General features: G+C 43.1%; 1 protein-coding gene across 1 annotated transcript in view; it reads right to left on the bottom strand.

Moving 5' to 3' along the window:
- The window catches only part of LOC106604097 (fibroblast growth factor 16), a 46,257-nt gene that overhangs the window by 5,598 nt on the left and 13,873 nt on the right, over positions 1 to 26,786 (bottom strand). Inside the window, exon 2 of the mRNA XM_045719404.1 lies at positions 26,327 to 26,430. Coding sequence (XP_045575360.1) covers positions 26,327 to 26,430 — 104 coding nt within the window. The remainder of the gene's footprint in view (positions 1 to 26,326; positions 26,431 to 26,786) is intronic.

Here is a 26,786-nt window from a genome sequence, read left to right as displayed (position 1 = left end):
CGGAGAAAAAAATGTATGAAATGAATGCATTCACTACTGTAAGTCGCTCTGGATAAGAGCGTCTGCTAAATGACTAAAATGTAAATGTGGACAGAACAATAGAACACAACAGAACAATAGAACACAACTGGACAGAACAATAGAACGCAACAGGACTGTCACGTCCTGACCCTTGTAAGATGTCATTTTCTATAGTAGAGTAGGTCAGGGCGTGACAGGGGGTGTTTTTGGGTGTTTTTCTATGTTATCTATTTCTATGTGGTTATTCTAGGTTTCTATTTCTATGTTGGGGTTTTTGGGATGATCTCCAATTAGAGGCAGCCAGTCCTCATTGTCTCTAATTGGAGATCATATTTAAGTAGTTTATTTTTCCACTTGTGTTTGTGGGTTGTTATCTTTTGAGTAGTGTTTATTTCTCTCTGCGTCACGGTTTGTTGTTTTTGTTATTCAAGTTGTTTGTGTATCGCAACGTTTCACGGTATAAATAAATATGTGGAACAACAACCATGCTGCGCGTTGGTCCGATCCTTTAGACAACCGCGACAGAACAACCCACCACAAAAGGACCAAGCAGCGTGGTAGGGATCAGCTGGAGGAATGGACTTGGGAGGAGATTTTGGACGGGAAAGGACCCTGGAGGCAGGCTGGGGAGTATTGCCGCCCGAGGGAGGAGATTGAGGCAGCAAAAGTGGAGCGGCGATACTACGAGGCGCTATATCCACCAAGAGGCAAGAGTGAGAGGCAGCCCCCCCGCACACGGGGAGTTTGGCAGAGTCAGGGTGGAGACCTGAGCCAACTTCCCGTGCTTACCGTGGAGAGCCGAGTAGTGAACTGGAGCCAGTCAGGGAGTCGAGCGTGGAGCTCAACGCAAGATTCCGGAGAGAGGTGCTGGCGTTGAGAGCGTTGCGGAGCGGGCGTGCTGAGGAGCGAGTGACTGAACGAGCACCGTGTTATGCGGTGATGCGCACTGTATCGCCCATATGCACTCACAGCCCGGTGCGCTCGGTGCAAGCTCCTCACCGTTGTTGGGCTAAGATTGGCATTCAGCCAGGAAGGAGTATGCCTGCTCAGCATTCCTGGTCTCCAGTTCACCTCCATAGCCCAGTACGTCCTGTTCCTGCTCCCTGCACTCGTCCTGAGGTGTGTGTTACCAGTCTGGCGCCACCTAGGCCAGTCCCACGCATCAGGCTTCCAGTGCGCATTCCCAGTCCAGAGCTTCCGGCGACAGTTCCCAGTCCAGAGCTTCCGGCGACAGTTCCCAGTCCAGAGCTTCCGGCGACAGTTCCCAGTCCAGAGCTTCTGGCGACAGTTCCCAGTCCAGAGCTTCCGGCGGCAGTTCCCAGTCCAGAACCTACTGAGACGGCCTACAGTCCGGAACCTCCAGCGACGCTCCCCAGTCCGGAGCCTCCAGCGACGCTCCCCAGTCCGGAGCCTCCAGCGACGCTCCCCAGTCCGGAGCCTCCAGCGACGCTCCCCAGTCTGGAGCCTCCAGCGACAGTCTGCAGCCCAGAACCTCCAGTGGCGGTCTGCAGCACAGAGCTTCCGGTGATGATCTACAGTCCGATTCCTCAGATGACGATCCACGGTCCGGTGTTACAGAAGCGGAGGGATCTGCGGGCGGAACAGGGGTTACGCCCTGAACCGGAGCCACCTCCGCTGCTGGAGGATTAGAGGAAGAGGAAGGTTCTGGGTTTTGCACTAGAGCCACCATAGACTTTTGTCACCCTCCCTTTGTGTTTTGTGGTTGCTTTTGTTGTTGTTTTTTGCATTCGGAGTCTGCACCTTTGGGGGGGGGGGTACTGTCAAGTCCTGACCCTTGTAAGATGTCATTTTCTATAGTAGAGTAGGTCAGGGCGTGACAGGGGGTGTTTTTGGGTGATTTTCTATGTTATCTATTTCTATGTGGTTATTCTAGGTTTCTATTTCTATGTTTTTATTTTATTTTGATCTCCAATTAGAGGCAGCCGGTCCTCGTTGTCTCTAATTGGAGATCATATTTAAGTAGGGTTTTTTCCCCACTTGCATTTGTGGGTTGTTATCTTTTGAGTAGTGTTTATTTCTCTCTACGTCACGGTTTGTTGTTTTTTTGTTATTCAAGTTATTTGTGTATCGCAACGTTTCACGGAATAAATAAATATGTGGAACTACAACCATGACAAGGACAGAACAATCGAACACAACAGGACAGAACAATAGAACACAACAGGACAGAACAATTGAACACAACAGGACAGAATAGAACACAACAGGACAGAACAACAGGACAGAACAAGAGAACACAACAGGACAGAACAATAGAACACAACAGGACAGAACAATAGAACACAACCGTGACAGAACAATCGAACACAACAGGACAGAACAATAGAACACAACAGGACAGAAGAACAGAACACAACAGGACAGAACAACAGAACACAACAGGACAGAACAATAGAACACAACAGGACAGAAGAATAGAACACAAAAGGACAGAACAATCGAACACAACAGGACAGAACAATAGAACACAACAGGACAGAACAATAGAACACAACAGGACAGAACAACAGGACAGAACACAACAGGACAGAACAATAGAACACAACAGGACAGAACAATAGAACACAACAGGACAGAACAATAGAACACAACATTACAGAACAATAGAACACAACAGGACAGAACAACAGAACACAACAGGACATAACAGGACAGAACAATAGAACACAACTGGACAGAACAATATAACACAACAGGACAGAACACAACAGGACAGAACAACAGAACACAACTGGACAGAACAATAGAACACAACAGGACAGAACAATAGAACACAACAGGACAGAACAAGAGAACACAACAGGACAGAACACAACAGGACAGAACAATAGAACACAACAGGACAGAACAATAGAACACAACAGGACAGAACAACAGGACAGAACAATAGAACACAACAGGACAGAACAATAGAACACAACTGGACAGAACAATAGAACACAACATTACAGAACAATAGAACACAACAGGACAGAACAACAGAACACAACAAGACAGAACAACAGAACACAACAGGACAGAACAATAGAACACAACAGGACAGAACAATAGAACACAACTGGACAGAACAATAGAACACAACAGGACAGAACACAACAGGACAGAACAACAGAACACAACTGGACAGAACAATAGAACACAACAGGACAGAACAATAGAACACAACAGGACAGAACAATAGAACACAACTGGACAGAACAATAGAACACAACAGAACAGAACAACAGGACAGAACAACAGAACACAACAGTACAGAACAATAGAACACAACAGGACAGAACAATAGAACACAACAGGACAGAACAATATAACACAACAGGACAGAACAATAGAACACAACAGGACAGAACAATAGAGCACAACAGGACAGAACAATAGAGCACAACAGGACAGAACAATAGAACACAACTGGACATAACAATAGAACACAACAGGACTGAACAATAGAACGCAACAGGACAGAACAATAGAACGCAACAGGACAGAACAATAGAACGCAACAGGACAGAACAATTGAACACAACAGGACAGAACAATAGAGCACAACAGGACAGAACAATAGAACACAACTGGACAGAACAATAGAACACAACAGGACAGAACAATAGAACACAACAGGACAGAACAATAGAACACAACTGGACATAACAATAGAACACAACAGGACTGAACAATAGAACACAACAGGACAGAACAATAGAACACAACTGGACAGAACAATAGAACACAACTGGCAGAACAATTGAACACAACAGGACAGAATAGAACACAACAGGACAGAACAACAGGACAGAACAAGAGAACACAACAGGACAGAACAATAGAACACAACAGGACAGAAGAATAGAACACAACAGGACAGAATAATAGAACACAAAAGGACAGAACAATCGAACACAACAGGACAGAACAATAGAACACAACAGGACAGAACAATAGAACACAACAGGACAGAACAACAGGACAGAACACAACAGGACAGAACAATAGAACACAACAGGACAGAACAATAGAACACAACAGGACAGAACAATAGAACACAACATTACAGAACAATAGAACACAACAGGACAGAACAACAGAACACAACAGGACATAACAGGACAGAACAATAGAACACAACAGGACAGAACACAACAGGACAGAACAACAGAACACAACTGGACAGAACAATAGAACACAACAGGACAGAACAATAGAACACAACAGGACAGAACAAGAGAACACAACAGGACAGAACACAACAGGACAGAACAATAGAACACAACAGGACAGAACAATAGAACACAACAGGACAGAACAACAGGACAGAACAATAGAACACAACAGGACAGAACAATAGAACACAACTGGACAGAACAATAGAACACAACATTACAGAACAATAGAACACAACAGGACAGAACAACAGAACACAACAAGACAGAACAACAGAACACAACAGGACAGAACAATAGAACACAACAGGACAGAACAATAGAACACAACTGGACAGAACAATAGAACACAACAGGACAGAACACAACAGGACAGAACAACAGAACACAACTGGACAGAACAATAGAACACAACAGGACAGAACAATAGAACACAACAGGACAGAACAATAGAACACAACTGGACAGAACAATAGAACACAACAGAACAGAACAACAGGACAGAACAACAGAACACAACAGTACAGAACAATAGAACACAACAGGACAGAACAATTGAACACAACAGGACAGAACAATAGAGCACAACAGGACAGAACAATAGAACACAACTGGACAGAACAATAGAACACAACAGGACAGAACAATAGAACACAACAGGACAGAACAATAGAACACAACTGGACATAACAATAGAACACAACAGGACTGAACAATAGAACACAACAGGACAGAACAATAGAACACAACTGGACAGAACAATAGAACACAACTGGCAGAACAATAGAACACAACAGGAAAGAACAATAGAACACAACTGGACAGAACAATGGAACACAACAGGAAAGAACTATAGAACACAACAGGACAGAACAAGAGAACACAACAGGACAGAACAATAGAACACAACAGGACAGAACAAGAGAACACAACAGCCTGACAACACCACTCTGTCAGGGTGGGTGTGTTTCAGTGTCTGTCTGTGTCTGTCTCTGTGTGTGTGTGTGTGTGTGTGTGTGTGTGTGTGTGTGTGTGTGTGTGTGTGTGTGTGTGTGTGTGTGTGTGTGTGTGTGTGTGTGTGTGTGTGTGTGTGTGTGTGTGTGTGTGTGTGTGTGTATGTGTTCGCCCAACCTCTGGGGTATCTGAATAGTCTGCCCTCTTGGCCCAGCTCTCTGCTGTTTGGCTGAGCGTAGTATAACCTGACATCATAAGATAGAAGATGGTAGCCTATTCCCTATATAGTGCAGTACTATTGGCCAGGGCCCATAGGGAATAGGGTGCCATTTGGGATGAACACTTGGACTGCAGGCAGCACATGAATGGAATCTATATAGTGGTCCAGATCTATAACTCAGTGCAGGCAGCAGATCAATGTGTTTGATCAGCAGATCAATGTGTTTGATCAGCAGATCTATGCATTTGATCAGCAGATCAATGTGTTTGACCAGCAGATCAATGTGTTTGACCAGCAGATCAATGCGTTTGATCAGCAGATCAATGTGTTTGATCAGCAGATCAATGTCTTTGATCAGCAGAACAGCATTGTGAGGTGGCGTTCTGAAACAGTTCCGTCAATTAGTCGGCAGGTTGTGGTTGACATCTACACCACTGAGAATCACTGTACCATCTAAACCACTGAGAATCATTGTACCATCTAAACCACTGAGAATCATTATACCATCTAAACCACTGAGAATCATTATACCATCTACACCACTGAGAATCAGTATACCATCTACACCACTGAGCATCATTATACCATCTACACCACTGAGAAACATTATACGATCTAAACCACTGAGAATCATTATACCATCTACACCACTGAGAATCACTACCATCTAAACCACTGAGAATCACTACCATCTAAACCACTGAGAATCATTATACAATCTAAACCACTGAGAATCATTATACCATCTAAACCACTGAGAACCACTGAACCATCTACACCACTGAGAATCATTATACCATCTAAACCACTGAGAATCATTGTACCATCTAAACCACTGAGAATCATTGTACCATCTAAACCACTGAGAATCACTGTACCATCTAAACCACTGAGAATCATTGTACCATCTACACCACTGAGAATCACTACCATCTAAACCACTGAGAATCACTACCATCTAAACCACTGAGAATCATTATACCATCTAAACCACTGAGAATCATTATACCATCTAAACCACTGAGAACCACTGAACCATCTACACCACTGAGAATCATTATACCATCTAAACCACTGAGAATCATTGTACCATCTAAACCACTGAGAATCATTACACCGTCTAAACCACTGAGAATCACTACCATCTAAACCACTGAGAATCATTATACCATCTAAACCACTAAGAATCACTGAACCATCTAAACCACTGAGAATCATTATACCATCTAAACCACTGAGAATCATTATACCATCTAAACCACTGAGAATCATTGTACCATCTAAACCACTGAGAATCATTGTACCATCTAAACCACTGAGAATCATTATACCATCTAAACCACTGAGAATCATTATACCATCTAAACCACTGAGAATCATTATACCATCTACACCACTGAGAATCATTATACCATCTAAACCACTGGGAATCATTATACCATCTAAACCACTGGGAATCACTGTACCATCTAAACCACTGAGAATCATTATACCATCTAAACCACTGAGAATCACTAACATCTAACCACTGAGAATCATTGTACCATCTAAACCACTGAGAATCACTGTACCATCTAAACCACTGAGAATCATTATACCATCTAAACCACTGAGAATCATTATACCATCTAAACCACAGAGAATCACTACCATCTAAACCACTGAGAATCATTATACCATCTACACCACTGAGAATCACTGTACCATCTAAACCACTGAGAATCATTATACCATCTAAACCACTGAGAATCATTGTACCATCTAAACCACTGACAATCATTACACCGTCTAAACCACTGAGAATCACTACCATCTAAACCACTGAGAATCATTGTACCATCTAAACCACTGACAATCATTACACCGTCTACACCACTGAGAATCATTGTACCATCTAAACCACTGAGAATCATTATACCATCTAAACCACTGAGAATCACTGTACCATCTAAACCACTGAGAATCATTACACCGTCTAAACCACTGAGAATCATTATACCATCTAAACCACTGAGAATCACTGTACCATCTAAACCACTGAGAATCATTATACCATCTAAACCACTGAGGATCACTACCATCTAAACCATTGAGAATCATTGTACCATCTAAACCACTGAGAATCATTATACCATCTAAACCACTGAGAATCATTATACCATCTACACTACTGACAATCATTGTACCATCTAAACCACTGAGAATCATTATACCATCTAAACCACTGAGAATCATTGTACCATCGAAACCACTGAGAATCATTACACCGTCTAAACCACTGAGAATCACTACCATCTAAACCACTGAGAATCATTATACCATCTAAACCACAGAGAATCACTGTACCATCTAAACCACTGAGAATCATTATACCATCTAAACCACAGAGAATCACTGTACCATCTACACCACTGAGAATCATTATACCGTCTACACCACTGAGAAACATTATACGATCTAAACCACTGAGAATCATTATACCATCTACACCACTGAGAATCATTAAACCATCTAAACCACTGAGAATCTTTATACCATCTACACCACTGAGCATCATTATACCATCTACACCACTGAGAAACATTATACGATCTAAACCACTGAGAATCATTATACCATCTAAACCACTGAGAATCACTACCATCTAAACCACTGAGAATCATTATACCATCTAAACCACTGAGAATCATTATACCATCTAAACCACTGAGAATCACTACCATCTAAACCACAGAGAATCACTGTACCATCTAAACCACTGAGAATCATTATACCATCTACACCACTGAGAATCACTGTACCATCTAAACCACTGAGAATCATTATACCATCTAAACCACTGAGAATCATTGTACCATCTAAACCACTGACAATCATTACACCGTCTAAACCACTGAGAATCACTACCATCTAAACCACTGAGAATCATTGTACCATCTAAACCACTGACAATCATTACACCGTCTACACCACTGAGAATCATTGTACCATCTAAACCACTGAGAATCATTATACCATCTAAACCACTGAGAATCACTGTACCATCTAAACCACTGAGAATCATTACACCGTCTAAACCACTGAGAATCATTATACCATCTAAACCACTGAGAATCACTGTACCATCTAAACCACTGAGAATCATTATACCATCTAAACCACTGAGAATCACTACCATCTAAACCATTGAGAATCATTGTACCATCTAAACCACTGAGAATCATTATACCATCTAAACCACTGAGAATCATTATACCATCTAAACCACTGAGAATCATTATACCATCTAAACCACTGAGAATCACTACCATCTAAACCACTGAGAATCATTATACAATCTAAACCACTGAGAATCACTGTACCATCTAAACCACTGAGAATCATTATACCATCTACACTACTGACAATCATTGTACCATCTAAACCACTGAGAATCATTATACCATCTAAACCACTGAGAATCATTGTACCATCGAAACCACTGAGAATCATTACACCGTCTAAACCACTGAGAATCACTACCATCTAAACCACTGAGAATCATTATACCATCTAAACCACAGAGAATCACTGTACCATCTAAACCACTGAGAATCATTATACCATCTAAACCACAGAGAATCACTGTACCATCTACACCACTGAGAATCATTATACCGTCTACACCACTGAGAAACATTATACGATCTAAACCACTGAGAATCATTATACCATCTACACCACTGAGAATCATTAAACCATCTAAACCACTGAGAATCTTTATACCATCTACACCACTGAGCATCATTATACCATCTACACCACTGAGCATCATTATACCATCTACACCACTGAGAAACATTATACGATCTAAACCACTGAGAATCATTATACCATCTAAACCACTGAGAATCACTACCATCTAAACCACTGAGAATCATTATACCATCTAAACCACTGAGAATCATTATACCATCTAAACCACTGAGAATCATTATACCATCTACACCACTGAGAATCATTAAACCATCTAAACCACTGAGAATCATTATACCATCTACACCACTGAGAATCACTGTACCATCTAAACCACTGAGAATCATTATACCATCTAAACAACTGAGAATCATTGTACCATCTAAACCACTGAGAATCATTACACCGTCTAAACCACTGAGAATCACTACCATCTAAACCACTGAGAATCATTGTACCATCTAAACCACTGAGAATCACTGTACCATCTAAACCACTGAGAATCATTGTACCATCTACACCACTGAGAATCATTGTACCATCTAAACCACTGAGAATCATTATACCATCTAAACCACTGAGAATCACTGTACCATCTAAACCACTGAGAATCATTATACCATCTAAACCACTGAGAATCATTGTACCGTCTAAACCACTGAGAATCATTGTACCATCTAAACCACTGAGAATCATTATACCGTCTAAACCACTGAGAATCATTATACCATCTAAACCACTGAGAATCACTGAACCATCTAAACCACTGAGATTCACTGTACCATCTAAACCACTGAGAATCATTATACCATCTAAACCACTGAGAATCATTATACCATCTAAACCACTGAGAATCATTATACCGTCTAAACCAGTGAAATATATTATCCATAACCTCAATCATTGTATTTTCAGTTGTTTGAGTCTGGTGTACAAAAGTAAAAGAACGGGAAGCATAGAAATAGAGCACATAGAACAGATCTACCGCTTCTTAGACTGGCTTTCATTTAGAATGACAGATCTATAACTCACATTTCCATGTGTATTGGATTGGGTCGCCCAGAAATGTACACATTGCCACTTGAAAGGTTTCATCTGAAACAAAAAATTCAGCTTTATCAAAGTATTTTAAAACCGTCTATCAGGGCCACCTCAGCCTCACATACACCCTGTGAGTTAACCAGCAAATAGTCCCGACTGTGTATACTTAGCGAACTTGGTAAAATATGTAAATATTTTAACGGCTCTAAAACTAAATGAAGGGGGTTCCTATCTCGTCCCATCTCAGGGAACGGATGAATTATGGGACCTGGGAAGACTTTCGAATATTTCCCAGAAGCCCAGAGTCATGAGAGGTAAACACCATGCCTGTCTGTTTTGCGCTGCTCTAGTTGTTTCTATGACAACCTGTACCGCACAGAGGTCCGCTATAGTTCCACACGGTATCTTTACTCATCTCTCATCTGGGTTCCTGCTACAGGTTCCACTATAGCTCCACACCTGGGTTGCACTATAGCTCCACACCTGAGTTCCTGCTACAGGTTCCACTATAGCTCCACACCTGGGTTCCACTATAGCTCCACACCTGGGTTCCACTATAGCTCCACACCTGGGTTCCTGCTATAGCTCCACACCTGGGTTCCACTATAGCTCCACACCTGGGTTCCACTATAGCTCCACACCTGGGTTCCACTATAGCTCCACACCTGGGTTCCTGCTATAGCTCCACACCTGGGTTCCACTATAGCTCCACACCTGGGTTCCACTATAGCTCCACACCTGGGTTGCACTATAGCTCCACACCTGGGTTCCTGCTATAGCTCCACACCTGGGTTCCTGCTACAGGTTCCACTATAGCTCCACACCTGGGTTCCACTATAGCTCCACACCTGGGTTCCACTATAGCTCCACACCTGGGTTGCACTATAGCTCCACACCTGGGTTCCTGCTATAGCTCCACACCTGGGTTCCTGCTACAGGTTCCACTATAGCTCCACACCTGGGTTCCACTATAGCTCCACACCTGGCTTCCTGCTATAGCTCCACACCTGAGTTCCTGCTACAGGTTCCACTATAGCTCCACACCTGGGTTCCTGCTACAGGTTCCACTATAGCTCCACACCTGAGTTCCTGCTATAGCTCCACACCTGAGTTCCTGCTACAGGTTCCACTATAGCTCCACACCTGGGTTCCTGCTACAGGTTCCACTATAGCTCCACACCTGAGTTCCTGCTATAGCTCCACACCTGAGTTCCTGCTACAGGTTCCACTATAGCTCCACAGCTGAGTTCCTGCTATAGCTCCTCACCTGGGTTCCACTATAGCTCCACACCTGGGTTCCTGCTATAGCTCCACACCTGGGTTCCACTATAGCTCCACACCTGGGTTCCACTATAGCTCCACACCTGGGTTGCACTATAGCTCCACACCTGGGTTCCTGCTATAGCTCCACACCTGGGTTCCTGCTACAGGTTCCACTATAGCTCCACACCTGGGTTCCACTATAGCTCCACACCTGGCTTCCTGCTATAGCTCCACACCTGAGTTCCTGCTACAGGTTCCACTATAGCTCCAAACCTGGGTTCCTGCTACAGGTTCCACTATAGCTCCACACCTGAGTTCCTGCTATAGCTCCACACCTGAGTTCCTGCTACAGGTTCCACTATAGCTCCACACCTGAGTTCCTGCAACAGGTTCCACACGGTATTTTTTACTCATCTCTCATCATAGAATGATTTGAAGCCTTTTACCCTGGCAGCTAAACTCATCGGTACACTAGCAGTGGCTGCCAGTCCTGACGTCAATGGGAACTGCCATCTTTGGATTGGATTTCTATGGTTGGTTTCCCTTTCACAAATTTCAGAACACAATTGCGATAAAAATGTAGGCGTACCATTTGGAAAGCACTCCTGAAAAGTAAATACTAATCTGTCTGTAGAAGGTAAACACTTTTTTCTCAACAACTTTTGAGCGGTTCTGAGCAAACAGCACTGTTTTTCAAAGTACACTCTTACAAAAAAGGGTTCAAAAAGGGTTCTTCCGCTGTCCCCATAAGAGAACCCTTTTTGGTTCCATGTAGAACCCCTTTTTGGTTCCAGGTAGAACCCTTTTAAGTTCCAGGTAGAACCCGTTTTGGTTCCAGGTAGAACCCTTTTTGGTTCCAGGTAGAACCCTTTTTGGTTCCAGGTAGAACCCTTTTTGGTTCCAGGTAGAACCCCCTTTTGGTTCCAGGTAGAACCCCTTTAAGGTTCCAGGTAGAACCCGTTTTGGTTCCAGGTAGAACCCCGTTAAGGTTCCAGGTAGAACCCGTTAAGGTTCCAGGTAGAACCCTTTTTGGTTCCAGGTAGACCCCTTTTTGGTTCCAGGTAGAACCCCTTTTTGGTTCCAGGTAGAACCCCTTTTTGGTTCCAGGTAGAACCCCTTTTTGGTTCCAGGTAGAACCCCTTTTTGGTTCCAGGTAGAACCCCTTTTTGGTTCCAGGTAGAACCCCTTTAAGGTTCCAGGTAGAACTCTTTTGGGTTCCATGTAGAACCCTCTGTGGATGACGGTTCAAACCGATGTTTCCCAGTCAGAGTTGATTAAAAAATATATATATATTTTGTTCCCGGTTGTTTTGAATGTGGCATTAGAGTTGGGATTATATTTCGTTGTCTAAACAAAAGACTGTTTACACCTTCTGTATCCTGTGCATGTGTCAAATAAACATAGATTGTATTTGATGTAGTGTGTGTTTACCAGAGACGGTAATGTGAAGAACAACATGACCTGAACCAAAGTCAGATTAGGATATAGGCCAAGGACGAGAGAAAGTGTGTTTTTACTACTACTTTATTCTACTACTTTCACCACTTTTAAGTCTTGAAATCTTTGGTTGTTTACTACACTGCCTTACTCCCTCTATTTAGCAAATGGCTTCACTTGTGAATCCTTAAAGAGATGGGTGGGACTAAGGATTAAGAGGGTGTGAACAATGTTGAATGGGTGTAGACAAAGAAGAGCTCTCCAGTAGCTACCAAAACATTCAAGAGCCATTTTACCATAAGTGGAGTTACAAATTTATCAAATGTTTCTACATTGGACCGGATCCAGGTGGTGGGTAAAATATATACACTCAGTGTACAAAACATTAAGAACTACCTTACCCTGTTCAAAGGCACTTCGATCTATTGTCATACCCATTCACCCTCTGAATGGCACACAGACACAATCCATGTCTCAATTGTCTCAAGGCTTAAAAATCCTTCTTTAACCTGTCTCCTCCCCTTTCATCTACACTGATTGAAGTGGATTTAACAAGTGACATCAATAAGGAATCATAGCTTTCACCTGGATTCACCTGGTCAGTCTATGTTCATAATGTTTTGTACATTCAGTGTATATTATATATCAGGGTTAGCGTTAGGAACATTTGGCGTCCGGACAAGTGACTGGGAAGATTTAAAAAAACGGCCATCCATATGCCTAAGCCTTTAGGGCGACCACCCATACAGTCAGCACCTTCATTAAACCAGGGGAAATGGCCAAATGAAACACATTTACATGTCATTAAAACAGCCTATTACATATGACATGTCATTATAACAGTCTATAACATATAACATGTCATTATAACAGCCTATAACATATGCCATGTCATTATAACAGCCTATAACATATAACATGTCATTATAACAGCCTATAACATATAACATGTCATTATAACAGCCTATATCATGTCATTATAACCGTCTATAACATGTCATTATAACAGTCTATAACATGTCATAACAGACTATAACATGTCATTACATATGACATGTCATTATAACAGCCTATAACATATGACATGTCAGCCTATAACATGTCATAACAGACTATAACATGTCATTATAACAGCCTATAACATGTCATTATAACAGTCTATAACATGCCATTATAACAGCCTATAACATGTCATTATAACAGCCTATAACCTGTCATAACAGACTATAACATGTCATTATAACAGCCTATAACATGTCATTATAACAACCTATAACATGTCATAACAGACTATAACATGTCATTACAACCTATAACATGTCATTATAACCGTCTATAACATGTCATTACAGCCTATAACATGTCATTATAACAGCGTATATAACATGTCATAACAGACTATAACATGTCATTATAACAGTCTATAACATGTCATAACAGACTATAACATGTCATTACATATGACATGTCATTATAACAACCTATAACATGTCATAACAGACTATAACATGTCATTATAACAGTCTATAACATGTCATTATAACCGTCTATAACATGTCATTATAACCGTCTATAACATGTCATTACAACCTATAACATGTCATTATAACAGCCTATAACATGTCATTATAACAGCCTATAACATGTCATTATAACAGCCTATAACATGTCATTATAACAGACTATAACATGTCATTATAACAGCCTATAACATGTCATTATAACAGCCTATAACATGTCATTATAACAGCCTATAACATGTCATTATAACAGTCTATAACATGTCATTATAACAGCGTATATAACATGTCATAACAGACTATAACATGTCATTATAACCGTCTATAACATGTCATTATAACAACCTATAACATGTCATTATAACAGTCTATAACATGCCATTATAACAACCTATAACATGTCATTATAACAACCTATAACATGTCATTATAACAGTCTATAACATGTCATTATAACAACCTATAACATGTCATTATAACAGTCTATAACATGTCATTATAACAACCTATAACATGTCATTATAACAGTCTATAACATGTCATTATAACAACCTATAACATATGACATGTCATTATAACAGCGTATAACATATGACATGTCATTATAACAACCTATAACATGTCATAACAGACTATAACATGTCATTATAACCGTCTATAACATGTCATTATAACAACCTATAACATGTCATTATAACAGTCTATAACATGTCATTATAACAGCCTATAACATATGACGTCATTAACACAGCCTATAACATATGACATGTCATTATAACAACCTATAACATGTCATTATAACAGTCGATAACATGTCATTATAACAACCTATAACATGTCATTATAACAGCCTATAACATGTCATTATAACAACCTATAACATGTCATTATAACAGACTATAACATGTCATAACAGACTATAACATGTCATTATAACAGTCTATAACATGTCATAACAGACTATAACATGTCATTACATATGACATGTCATTATAACAGCCTATAACATGTCATTATAACAGCCTATAACATATGACATGTCATTATAACAACCTTGTATTTCTATTTCTACCACACTTTTATATTGTTTTATTGGTTTTTACACGTTCTCCACCCTTCGCCACCTTCTACTTTCCTAAAACAATAATTGTCCGGTTCATCTGCCAGAGAATTGAGCACTAAATGCATAGACCTGTAGGTTATAGGTGTCCACTGTATTAATAGTTTAAAATACTATATATACATATAAATACTATATATACATATATATATAAGAGAAGGCCTAGCCTCTGAGAGAGAGAGAGACAGAGAGATAGGCCTGTGTCATGCTACCACACCAACAGGAATTTCTTTATTCTTGCCAGATGGCTACTGCGTCTGCTATACACATATAGACGTACAGAAGGAGGTTAAATTCGTTAATTTCCTATCAGAATATATATTTTTTTTTATAAAGATAAGCATTATATTGTTATATTATAAGAATAACTCTGGTAGGGCTGAAACATTCTTCTTCACCTCAAATTTGTAGCAACGTTTTAATTTAATGTCATATGTTGGACATCCTTTTACTGTCCATCTCTAATGCTGAACTGTTACGGACTACTGAGTTCCTCCAAGCTCTTTCTCTCTCGCTCTCCAAGACAAAGGGTCATAAAGGGGTAAATCACACCTATTAGTGATACCATGTAATCTCACAGGACTACAAAAGGACTCTACTGTATCCCCCCTCAACTCTCTTAGCCTCTTATCCTGCTGGACCTCTCGACTCTGGATCTACATCTTCAGCAGGCCAACCACAGGCCCTGGACCTTTGCCTTAAATGGCAAGAACTGGTAACTGGTAAATTTAGGGAAAAAGTACCTTTTAGGGAATATATCTGTGATCCAGTAGAGAAATTGGGACAGAAGTGCCCACTAAACAGGGTCAGAAGAAGACAGCAGCTTTAAAAGAGCCTAAACGGTACATTACAGATCCCCGTCTTCAAGGAAAGAAGGAGACAATTAGAGCACTTGAGTCTTTGCAACTCAAGCAAGGAGCCTACAAAGAAGAGCAACAAGCATAAGGACACCAACTCAGGACCAGAGGAGACACCTGAAGGAGGAACCACCCAACTCAGGACCAGAGGAGACACCTGAAGGAGGAACCACCCAACTCAGGACTACAGGAAACACCTGAAGGAGGAACCACCCAACTCAGGACTAGAGGAGACACCTGAAGGAGGAACCACCCAACTCAGGACCAGAGGAGACACCTGAAGGAGGAACCACCCAACTCAGGACTACAGGAGACACCTGAAGGAGGAACCACCCAACTCAGGACTAGTGGAGACACCTGAAGGAGGAACCACCCAACTCAGGACCAGAGGAGACACCTGAAGGAGGAACCACCCAACTCAGGACTAGAGGAGACACCTGAAGGAGGAACCACCCAACTCAGGACTAGAGGAGACACCTGAAGGAGGAACCACCCAACTCAGGACTAGAGGAGACACCTGAAGGAGGAACCACCCAACTCAGGACCAGAGGAGACACCTGAAGGAGGAACCACCCAACTCAGGACCAGAGGAGACACCTGAAGGAGGAACCACCCAACTCAGGACTACAGGAGACACCTGAAGGAGGAACCACCCAACTCAGGACTAGAGGAGACACCTGAAGGAGGAACCACCCAACTCAGGACTACAGGAGACACCTGAAGGAGGAACCACCCAACTCAGGACTAGAGGAGACACCTGAAGGAGGAACCACCCAACTCAGGACCAGAGAAGACACCTGAAGGAGGAACCACCCAACTCAGGACTACAGGAGACACCTGAAGGAGGAACCACCCAACTCAGGACTAGAGGAGACACCTGAAGGAGGAACCACCCAACTCAGGACCAGAGGAGACACCTGAAGGAGGAACCACCCAACTCAGGACTAGAGGAGACACCTGAAGGAGGAACCACCCAACTCAGGACTAGAGGAGACACCTGAAGGAGGAACCACCCAACTCAGGACCAGAGGAGACACCTGAAGGAGGAACCACCCAACTCAGGACCAGAGGAGACACCTGAAGGAGGAACCACCCAACTCAGGACTACAGGAGACACCTGAAGGAGGAACCACCCAACTCAGGACTAGAGGAGACACCTGAAGGAGGAACCACCCAACTCAGGACTACAGGAGACACCTGAAGGAGGAACCACCCAACTCAGGACTAGAGGAGACACCTGAAGGAGGAACCACCCAACTCAGGACCAGAGAAGACACCTGAAGGAGGAACCACCCAACTCAGGACTACAGGAGACACCTGAAGGAGGAACCACCCAACTCAGGACTAGAGGAGACACCTGAAGGAGGAACCACCCAACTCAGGACCAGAGGAGACACCTGAAGGAGGAACCACCCAACTCAGGACTAGAGGAGACACCTGAAGGAGGAACCACCCAACTCAGGACTAGAGGAGACACCTGAAGGAGGAACCACCCAACTCAGGACTAGTGGAGACACCTGAAGGAGGAACCACCCAACTCAGGACTAGAGGAGACACCTGAAGGAGGAACCACCCAACTCAGGACCAGAGGAGACACCTGAAGGAGGAACCACCCAACTCAGGACCAGAGGAGACACCTGAAGGAGGAACCACCCAACTCAGGACTACAGGAGACACCTGAAGGAGGAACCACCCAACTCAGGACCAGAGGAGACACCTGAAGGAGGAACCACCCAACTCAGGACCAGAGGAGCCACCTGAAGGAGGAACCACCCAACTCAGGACTACAGGAGACACCTGAAGGAGGAACCACCCAACTCAGGACTAGAGGAGACACCTGAAGGAGGAACCACCCAACTCAGGACTACAGGAGACACCTGAAGGAGGAACCACCCAACTCAGGACTAGTGGAGACACCTGAAGGAGGAACCACCCAACTCAGGACCAGAGGAGACACCTGAAGGAGGAACCACCCAACTCAGGACCAGAGGAGACACCTGAAGGAGGAACCACCCAACTCAGGACTACAGGAGACACCTGAAGGAGGAACCACCCAACTCAACCAGAAAGAACACTGACATCTTCTTATTTTATTCTCCTCCATGCAGCCTGAACCATCAAGAAACCACAACAGACTGATTATAACACCATTTAATGTTCAGGATCTCCAGGTCTTCACGTCTTATCTTTCATGATTATTCTCATTATGTTTGTAAATATTTCGATGAGTGTTATTACATTTTGTTTGTATAAATCAGTTGTGTTTGTCTTGTTATTCAATCTGGTGTTTTCTCTAATGACCTTAGTGATCACTGTTTTACAGCCTGTGTTCGTAATGGCTGCTCAGTGAAACGACCTGTCAAGATTTGTCATAGACGCTTGCTAAAAAACTTTTAATGAGCAAGCCTCTAAAATGGTATAGAATCAGCTTGATCCCCTCTGTCGAAGAAGCTTGGACCTTCTTTTTGATATTTTCAGTGGTATTGTTAACAAACACGCCCCCATAAAGAAAACAAGTATTAAAAACAGGTTCAGCCCCTGGTTCGACTGTGATCTTGCAGAGTTAGTCCACCTCAAGAATTGCATTTGGCGAAAGGCTCGGCACACACATACTCAGGCTGACTGGCTCTAATTCAGGCAAATGAGAAATAAGTGCACTCAGGCTATCCGGAAGGCCAAAGTTAGTTACTTTAAGGAGCAGTTCTCTCTCTGTGGGTCTAACCCCAAGAAGTTCTGGAAAACGGTTAAAGACCTGGAGAATAAACCCTCCTCCTCACAGCTGCCCATGTCCCTTAATGTTGATGATGTTGTTACTGACAAGAAGCACATGGCTGAGCTCTTTAACCTCTCTTGGGTAGGGGGCGGTATTTTCATGTCTGGATGAAAAGCATGCCCAAAGTAAACTGCCTGTTACTCAGTACCAGAAGCCAGGATATGCATATAATTAGTAGATTTGGATAGAAAACACTCTGAAGTTTCTAAAACTTAAAATTATGTCTGTTAGTATAACAGAACTGATATGGCAGGCGAAACCCCGATGAAATACCATCCAAAAACCAAAAAAATCTGCCTACCCCTATTTTCAATGGCTATCACTTTTATTATAAGGCCAAGTCCTCCCAGATTGCAGTTCCTAGGGCTTCCACTAGATGTCAACAGTCTTTAGAAAGAGTTTCAGGCTGGTTTTTGGAAAAATTTGCCAGAAATTGTAGTTTTTCTAGGTGGCTCCGATTTTTGGCTGTAGTTTTTCCAAGCGTGTGGAAGAGAGCGCGTTCTTTGGTATTTTTCTCCGGTTAAGACAATAACGATACTCCATCTTAAATTGTATTATTTATTTACGTATTAGGGTACCTAAGGTTTGATTATAAACGTTGTTTCACTTGTTTGGAAAAGTTTATTAGTAACGTTTGGGATTCATTTTGTATGCATTTTGATGGAGGGAAACTGGGTGGATTATTGACTGAAGCGCGCCAGCTAAACTGAGTTTTTATGGATATAAAGAAGGACATTATCGAACAAAAGGACCATTTGTGATGTAACTGGGACCTTTTGGAGTGCCAACAGAAGAAGATCATCAAAGGTAAGGCATATTTTATATCGCTATTTCTGATATATTATTTTTTTTTTTCATGTGTTTGTGTGCGGTGCGCTGTCCTCAGATAATCGCATGGTTTGCTTTCGCCGTAAAGACTTTTTGAAATATGACACAGCGGCTGGATTAACAAGAAGTTAAGATTTATTTTGATGTATTACACTTGTGATTTTATGACTTCATTAAGTCAGGATTCCTGTTTGACTCAGCCATGCCTCCTTGCCCACTCAAAATTTCCTCATCTCCCACCCCATTTAATGCGACTATCCCCTATGCTCCTCCCTCTTTTTCCTCTGCCCCACTACAAAGTTTCTCCCTGCAGGCAGTCACTGAGTCCGAGGTGCTAAAGGAGCTCCTTAAACTTCACCCCAAAAAAACATCTGGTTCAGATGGTTAAGAACCTTTCTTCTTTAAGGTTGCTGCCCCTATCATCACCAAGCCTATCTCTGACCTTTTAAACCTGTCTCTCCTCTCTGGGGAGGTTCCCATTGCTTGGAAGGCAGCCACGGTTCATCCTTTATTTAAAGGGGGAGATCAAGCTGATCCTAACTGTTATAGGCCTTTTTTTAAATTTTTCCCTGTTTATCAAAAGTGTTAGAAAAACTTGTCAATAATTAACTGACTGGCTTTCTTGATTCTAAGCTTTTGTTGTGCTGCTTTTTTATTGACTTGGCCAAAGCTTTTGATACGGTAGACCATTCCATTCTTGTGGGCCGGCGAAGGAGTATTGGTGTCTCTGAGGGGTCTTTGGCCTGGTTTGCTAACTACCTCTCTCAAAGAGTGCAGTGTATAAAGTCAGAACATCTGCTGTCTCAGCCACAGCCTGACACCAAGGGAGTACCCCAAGGCTAGATCCTAGGCCCCATGCTCTTCTCAATTTACATCAACAACATAGCTCAGGCAGTAGGAAGCTCTCTCATCCATTTATATGCAGATGATACAGTCTAATACTCAGCTGGCCCCTAGAGCTTGAGGTAGTCACCTCATACAAGTACTTGGGAGTATGGCTAGATGGTACACTGTCCTTCTCTCATCACATATCAAAGCTGCAGGCTAAAGTTAAATCTAGACTTGGTTTCCTCTATTGTAATCGCTCCTCTTTCACCCCAGCTGCCAAACTAACCCTGATTCAGATGACCATCCTACCCATGCTAGATTACAGAGATGTAATTTATAGATCGGCAGGTAAGGGTGCTCTCGAGTGGCTAGATGTTCTTTAACCATTCGGCCATCAGATTTGCCACCAATGCTCCTTATAGGACACGTCACTGCACTCTATACTCTGTAAACTGGTCATCTCTGTATACACGTCACAAGACCCACTGGTTGATGCTTATTTATAAAACCCTCTTAGGCCTCACTCCCCCCTATCTGAGATATCTACTGCAGCCCTCATCCTCCACATACAACACCCGTTCTGCCAGTCACATTCTGTTAAAGGTCCCCAAAACACACACATCCCTGGGTCACTCGTCTTTTCAGTTCGCTGCAGCTAGCGACTGGAACGAGCTGCAACAAACACTCAAACTGGACAGTTTTATCTCAATCTCTTCATTCAAAGACTCAATCATGGACACTCTTACTGACAGTTGTGGCTGTATAGCGTGATGTATTGTTGTCTCTACCTTCTTGCCCTTTGTGCTGTTGTCTGTGCCCGATAATGTTTATACCATGTTTTGTGCTGCTACCATGTTGTGTTGTCATGTGTTGCTGCCTAACTATGTTGTTGTCTGAGGTCTCTATGTAGTGTTGTCTCTCTTGTCGTGATGTGTGTTTTGTCCTATATTTCAATGTTATTTTTAATCCCAGCCCCCGTTACCTGCAGGAGGCCTTTTGTATTTTGGTTCTTATTGTAAATAAGAATTTGTTCTTAACTGACTTGCCAAGTTAAATAAAAGTTGGAAACTCTGGGAAAGAACTCCAATTGATTCTGAAAGTATTCATACCTTCAGATTATTAGTAATCTTACAGAGTTATTACTAAAATACTGGACTGTAGCCTGCAGTGTCAGCCTGTAATACTGGACTGTAGCCTGCAGTGTCAGCCTGTAATACTGGACTGTAGCCTGCAGTGTCAGCCTGTAATACTGGACTGTAGCCTACAGTGTCAGCCTGTAATACTGGACTGTAGCCTGCAGTGTCAGCCTGTAATACTGGACTGTAGCCTGCAGTGTCATCCCACAATACTGGACTGTAGCCTGCAGTGTCAGCCTGTAATACTGGACTGTAGCCTGCAGTGTCAGCCTGTAATACTGCACTGTAGCCTGCAGTGTCAGCCTGTAATACTGGACTGTAGCCTGCAGTGTCAGCCTGTAATACTGGACTGTAGCCTGCAGTGTCAGCCTGTAATACTGGACTGTAGCCTGCAGTGTCAGCCTGTAATACTGGACTGTAGCCTGCAGTGTCAGCCTGTAATACTGGACTGTAGCCTGCAGTGTCATCCCACAATACTGGACTGTAGCCTGCAGTGTCAGCCTGTAATACTGGACTGTAGCCTGCAGTGTCAGCCTGTAATACTGGACTGTAGCCTGCAGTGTCAGCCTGTAATACTGGACTGTAGCCTGCAGTGTCAGCCTGTAATACTGGACTGTAGCCTGCAGTGTCAGCCTGTAATACTGGACTGTAGCCTGCAGTGTCATCCCACAATACTGGACTGTAGCCTGCAGTGTCAGCCTGTAATACTGGACTGTAGCCTGCAGTGTCAGCCTGTAATACTGGACTGTAGCCTGCAGTGTCAGCCTGTAATACTGGACTGTAGCCTGCAGTGTCAGCCTGTAATACTGGACTGTAGCCTACAGTGTCAGCCTGTAATACTGGACTGTAGCCTGCAGTGTCATCCCACAATACTGGACTGTAGCCTGCAGTGTCAGCCTGTAATACTGGACTGTAGCCTGCAGTGTCATCCCACAATACTGGACTGTAGCCTGCAGTGTCAGCCTGTAATACTGGACTGTAGCCTGCAGTGTCAGCCTGTAATACTGGACTGTAGCCTGCAGTGTCAGCCTGTAATACTGGACTGTAGCCTGCAGTGTCAGCCTGTAATACTAGACTGTAGCCTGCAGTGTCAGCCTGTAATACTGGACTGTAGCCTGCAGTGTCAGCCTGTAATACTGGACTGTAGCCTGCAGTGTCATCCCACAATACTGGACTGTAGCCTGCAGTGTCAGCCTGTAATACTGGACTGTAGCCTGCAGTGTCAGCCTGTAATACTGGACTGTAGCCTGCAGTGTCAGCCTGTAATACTGGACTGTAGCCTGCAGAGTCATCCCACAATACTAGACTGTAGCCTGCAGTGTCAGCCTGTAATACTGGACTGTAGCCTGCAGTGTCATCCCACAATACTGGACTGTAGCCTGCAGTGTCAGCCTGTAATACTGGATTGTAGCCTGCAGTGTCAGCCTGTAATACTGGACTGTAGCCTACAGTGTCAGCCTGTAATACTGGACTGTAGCCTGATTCCTGTGATTAATCGTTTTGGCTATTTAAGCTTCATTAGGAGTTAGCTAGAGCCGATTTGAAATCAGAAGCAGAAACGTATTTTATTTTTCACTAATTATTACGCCAATTTAGCCCCTTGACCTGTCCTTTGTTTATGCCATATTCACAACGAAGAGCATTTTTTATATGACTGGGCGCCATTTAGGTTAGGGTTCTTGACAGGCAAACGTGCAAGATGTAAAAAGTGTCTGTCTCATGAAATTGTCATTAATTTGATCTCCAGCTTGTAGGCTACAGAAAAGGCCATATACTTTTAGGCTACCATTGGCTATATGCTACCATAGGCTATATGCTACCATAGGCTATATGCTACCATAGGTTATAGGCTACCATAGGCTATGGGCTACCATAGGCTATAGGCTACCATAGGCTACCATAGGCTACCATAGGCTATAGACTACCATAGGTTATAGGCTACCATAGGCTATAGGCTACATAGGATATAGGTTATCATAGGCTATAGGCTACCATAGGCTACCATAGGCTATAGGCTACATAGGATATAGGTTACCATAGGCTATAGGCTACCATAGGCTATAGGCTACCATAGGCTATATGCTACCATAGGCTATAGGCTACCATAGGCTATATGCTACCATAGGCCATAGGCTACCATAGGCTACCATAGGCTATAGGCTACATAGGATAGGATATAGGTTACCATAGGCTACCATAGGCTACCATAGGCTACCATAGGCTATAGGCTACCATAGGCTATAGGCTACCATAGGCTACCATAGGCTACCATAGGTTATAGGCTACCATAGGCTATAGGCTACCATAGGCTACCATAGGCTATAGGCTACCATAGGCTACCATAGGCTATAGGCTACCATAGGCTACAGGCTACATAGGCTACCATAGGCTATAGGCTACCATAGGCTATAGGCTACCATAGGCTACCATAGGCTATAGACTACCATAGGTTATAGGCTACCATAGGCTATAGGCTACCATAGGCTACAGGCTACATAGGCTATAGGCTACCATAGGCTATAGGCTACCATAGGCTACCATAGGCTATAGGCTACATAGGATATAGGTTATCATAGGCTATAGGCTACCATAGGCTACCATAGGCTATAGGCTACATAGGATATAGGTTACCATAGGCTATAGGCTACCATAGGCTATAGGCTACCATAGGCTATATGCTACCATAGGCTATAGGCTACCATAGGCTATATGCTACCATAGGCTATAGGCTACCATAGGCTACCATAGGCTACCATAGGCTATAGGCTACATAGGATAGGATATAGGTTACCATAGGCTACCATAGGCTACCATAGGCTATAGGCTACCATAGGCTACATAGGCTACCATAGGCTATAGGCTACCATAGGCTATAGGCTACCATAGGCTACCATAGGCTACCATAGGCTATAGGCTACATAGGATATAGGTTACCATAGGCTATAGGCTACCATAGGCTATATGCTACCATAGGCTATAGGCTACCATAGGCTATAGGCTACATAGGCTACCATAGGCTATAGGCTACCATAGGCTATAGGCTACCATAAGCTATAGGCTACTATAGGCTACCATAGGCTATAGGCTACTATAGGCTACTATAGGGTACCATAGGCTATAGGCTACATAGGCTACCATAGGCTATAGGCTACATAGGCTACCATAGGCTATAGGGGCGGCAGGGTAGGTTGCAAGTTTAAATCCCCCAGCTGACAAGGTACAAATCTGTCATTCTGCCCCTGAACAGGCAGTGAACCCACTGTTCCTGGGCCGTCATTGTAAATAAGAATTTGTTCTTAACTGACTTGCCTAGTTAAATAGGCTACCATAGGCTATAGGTTACCATAGGCTATAGGTTACCATAGGCTATAGGCTACCATAGGCTACCATAGGCTATAGGCTACCATAGCCTATAGGCTACCATAGGCTACCATAGGCTATAGGCTACCATAGCCTATAGGCTACCATAGGCTATAGGTTACCATAGGCTATAGGCTACCATAGGCTATAGGCTACCATAGGCTACCATAGGCTATAGGCTACCATAGGTTACCATAGGCTATAGGCTATCATAGGCTATAGGCTACCATAGGCTATAGGCTACCATAGGCTACCATAGGCTATAGGCTACCATAAGTTACCATAGGCTATAGGCTACCATAGGCTATAGGCTACCATAGGCTACCATAGGCTATAGGCTATCATAGGCTATAGGCTACCATAGGCTACCATAGGCTATAGGCTACCATAGGTTACCATAGGCTATAGGCTATCATAGGCTATAGGCTACCATAGGCTATTATGCTAAATTCTTCTATCATGTATATGACATAGAATTGCATGAAATGCAAAAAACAATTACAGAATCTGCTACAAGAAAATGTGTGGAAATCCTAAAAACGTGTCTGCTCAACTGTATGCCACTACGCAAATGCAATCATAGATGCATGCAATGTTTTATGATTCTACCCCCCCCCCCAGCACCCCAGCACCCCCAACTCAAAACATCTTCCCTCGGCTATGGAGGAGAGGAGAGGAGGGGAGAGGAGGGCAGGGAGGAGAGGAAGGAGGGGAGGGGAGGGAGGAGAGGGAGGAAAGGAGAGGAGGAGAGGAGGGAGAAGAGGGAGTAGAGGAAGGAGGGGAGAGGAGGAGAGGAGATGAGGGAGGAAAGGAGAGGAGGACAGGAGGGAGGGAGGGAGGGAGGGAGGGAGGGAGGGAGGGAGGGAGGGAGGGAGGGAGGGAGGGAGGGAGGGAGGGAGGGAGGGAGGGAGGGAGGGAGGGAGGAGGGGAGGGAGGAGAGGAGAGGAGGGAGGGAGGAGGCAAGGAGAGGAGAGAGGAGAGGATAGGAGGGAGGAGAGAAGAGGAGGAGAGAATATGTAGAGGCGGAAAGAGGAGAGGAGGAGTGTTTAACTTACCGACCCATAGAGCTCTCCTCTCTCGTTCATGCCCAGGTAGAGTCCTGCATCCACTCCTCTAATACTGACCAGCCCTACAGCCAGACTGATGAACTCTAGGATACCTGGAGAGGACAGAGACAAAACCTGTCAGAGATATAGTTTAACTTATAGCACTGGCCAGACTGATGAACTCCACGATGGAGAGGACAGAGACAACACCTGTAAGAGATATAGAGATAGATCTAGAAATTATAGAAGTAGAACTATAAGTTATAGAAGTTAGAGAAGTAGATCTAGAAATTATAGAAGTAGAACTATAAGTTATAGAAGTTATAGAAGTAGATCTAGAAGTTATATAAGTTATAGAAGTAGATCTAGAAGTTATATAAGTTATAGAAGTATAACTATAAGTTATAGAAGTATAACTAGAAATTATAGAAGTAGAACTATAAGTTATAGAAGTAGAACTATAAGTTAT

The sequence above is a fragment of the Salmo salar genome, chromosome ssa05 (assembly GCF_905237065.1).
Source record: "Salmo salar chromosome ssa05, Ssal_v3.1, whole genome shotgun sequence".
Classification (NCBI taxonomy): domain Eukaryota; kingdom Metazoa; phylum Chordata; class Actinopteri; order Salmoniformes; family Salmonidae; genus Salmo; species Salmo salar.
The sequence above is the reverse complement of the archived record's forward strand: the minus strand, read 5'-3'. Positions and strand labels throughout refer to the sequence as shown.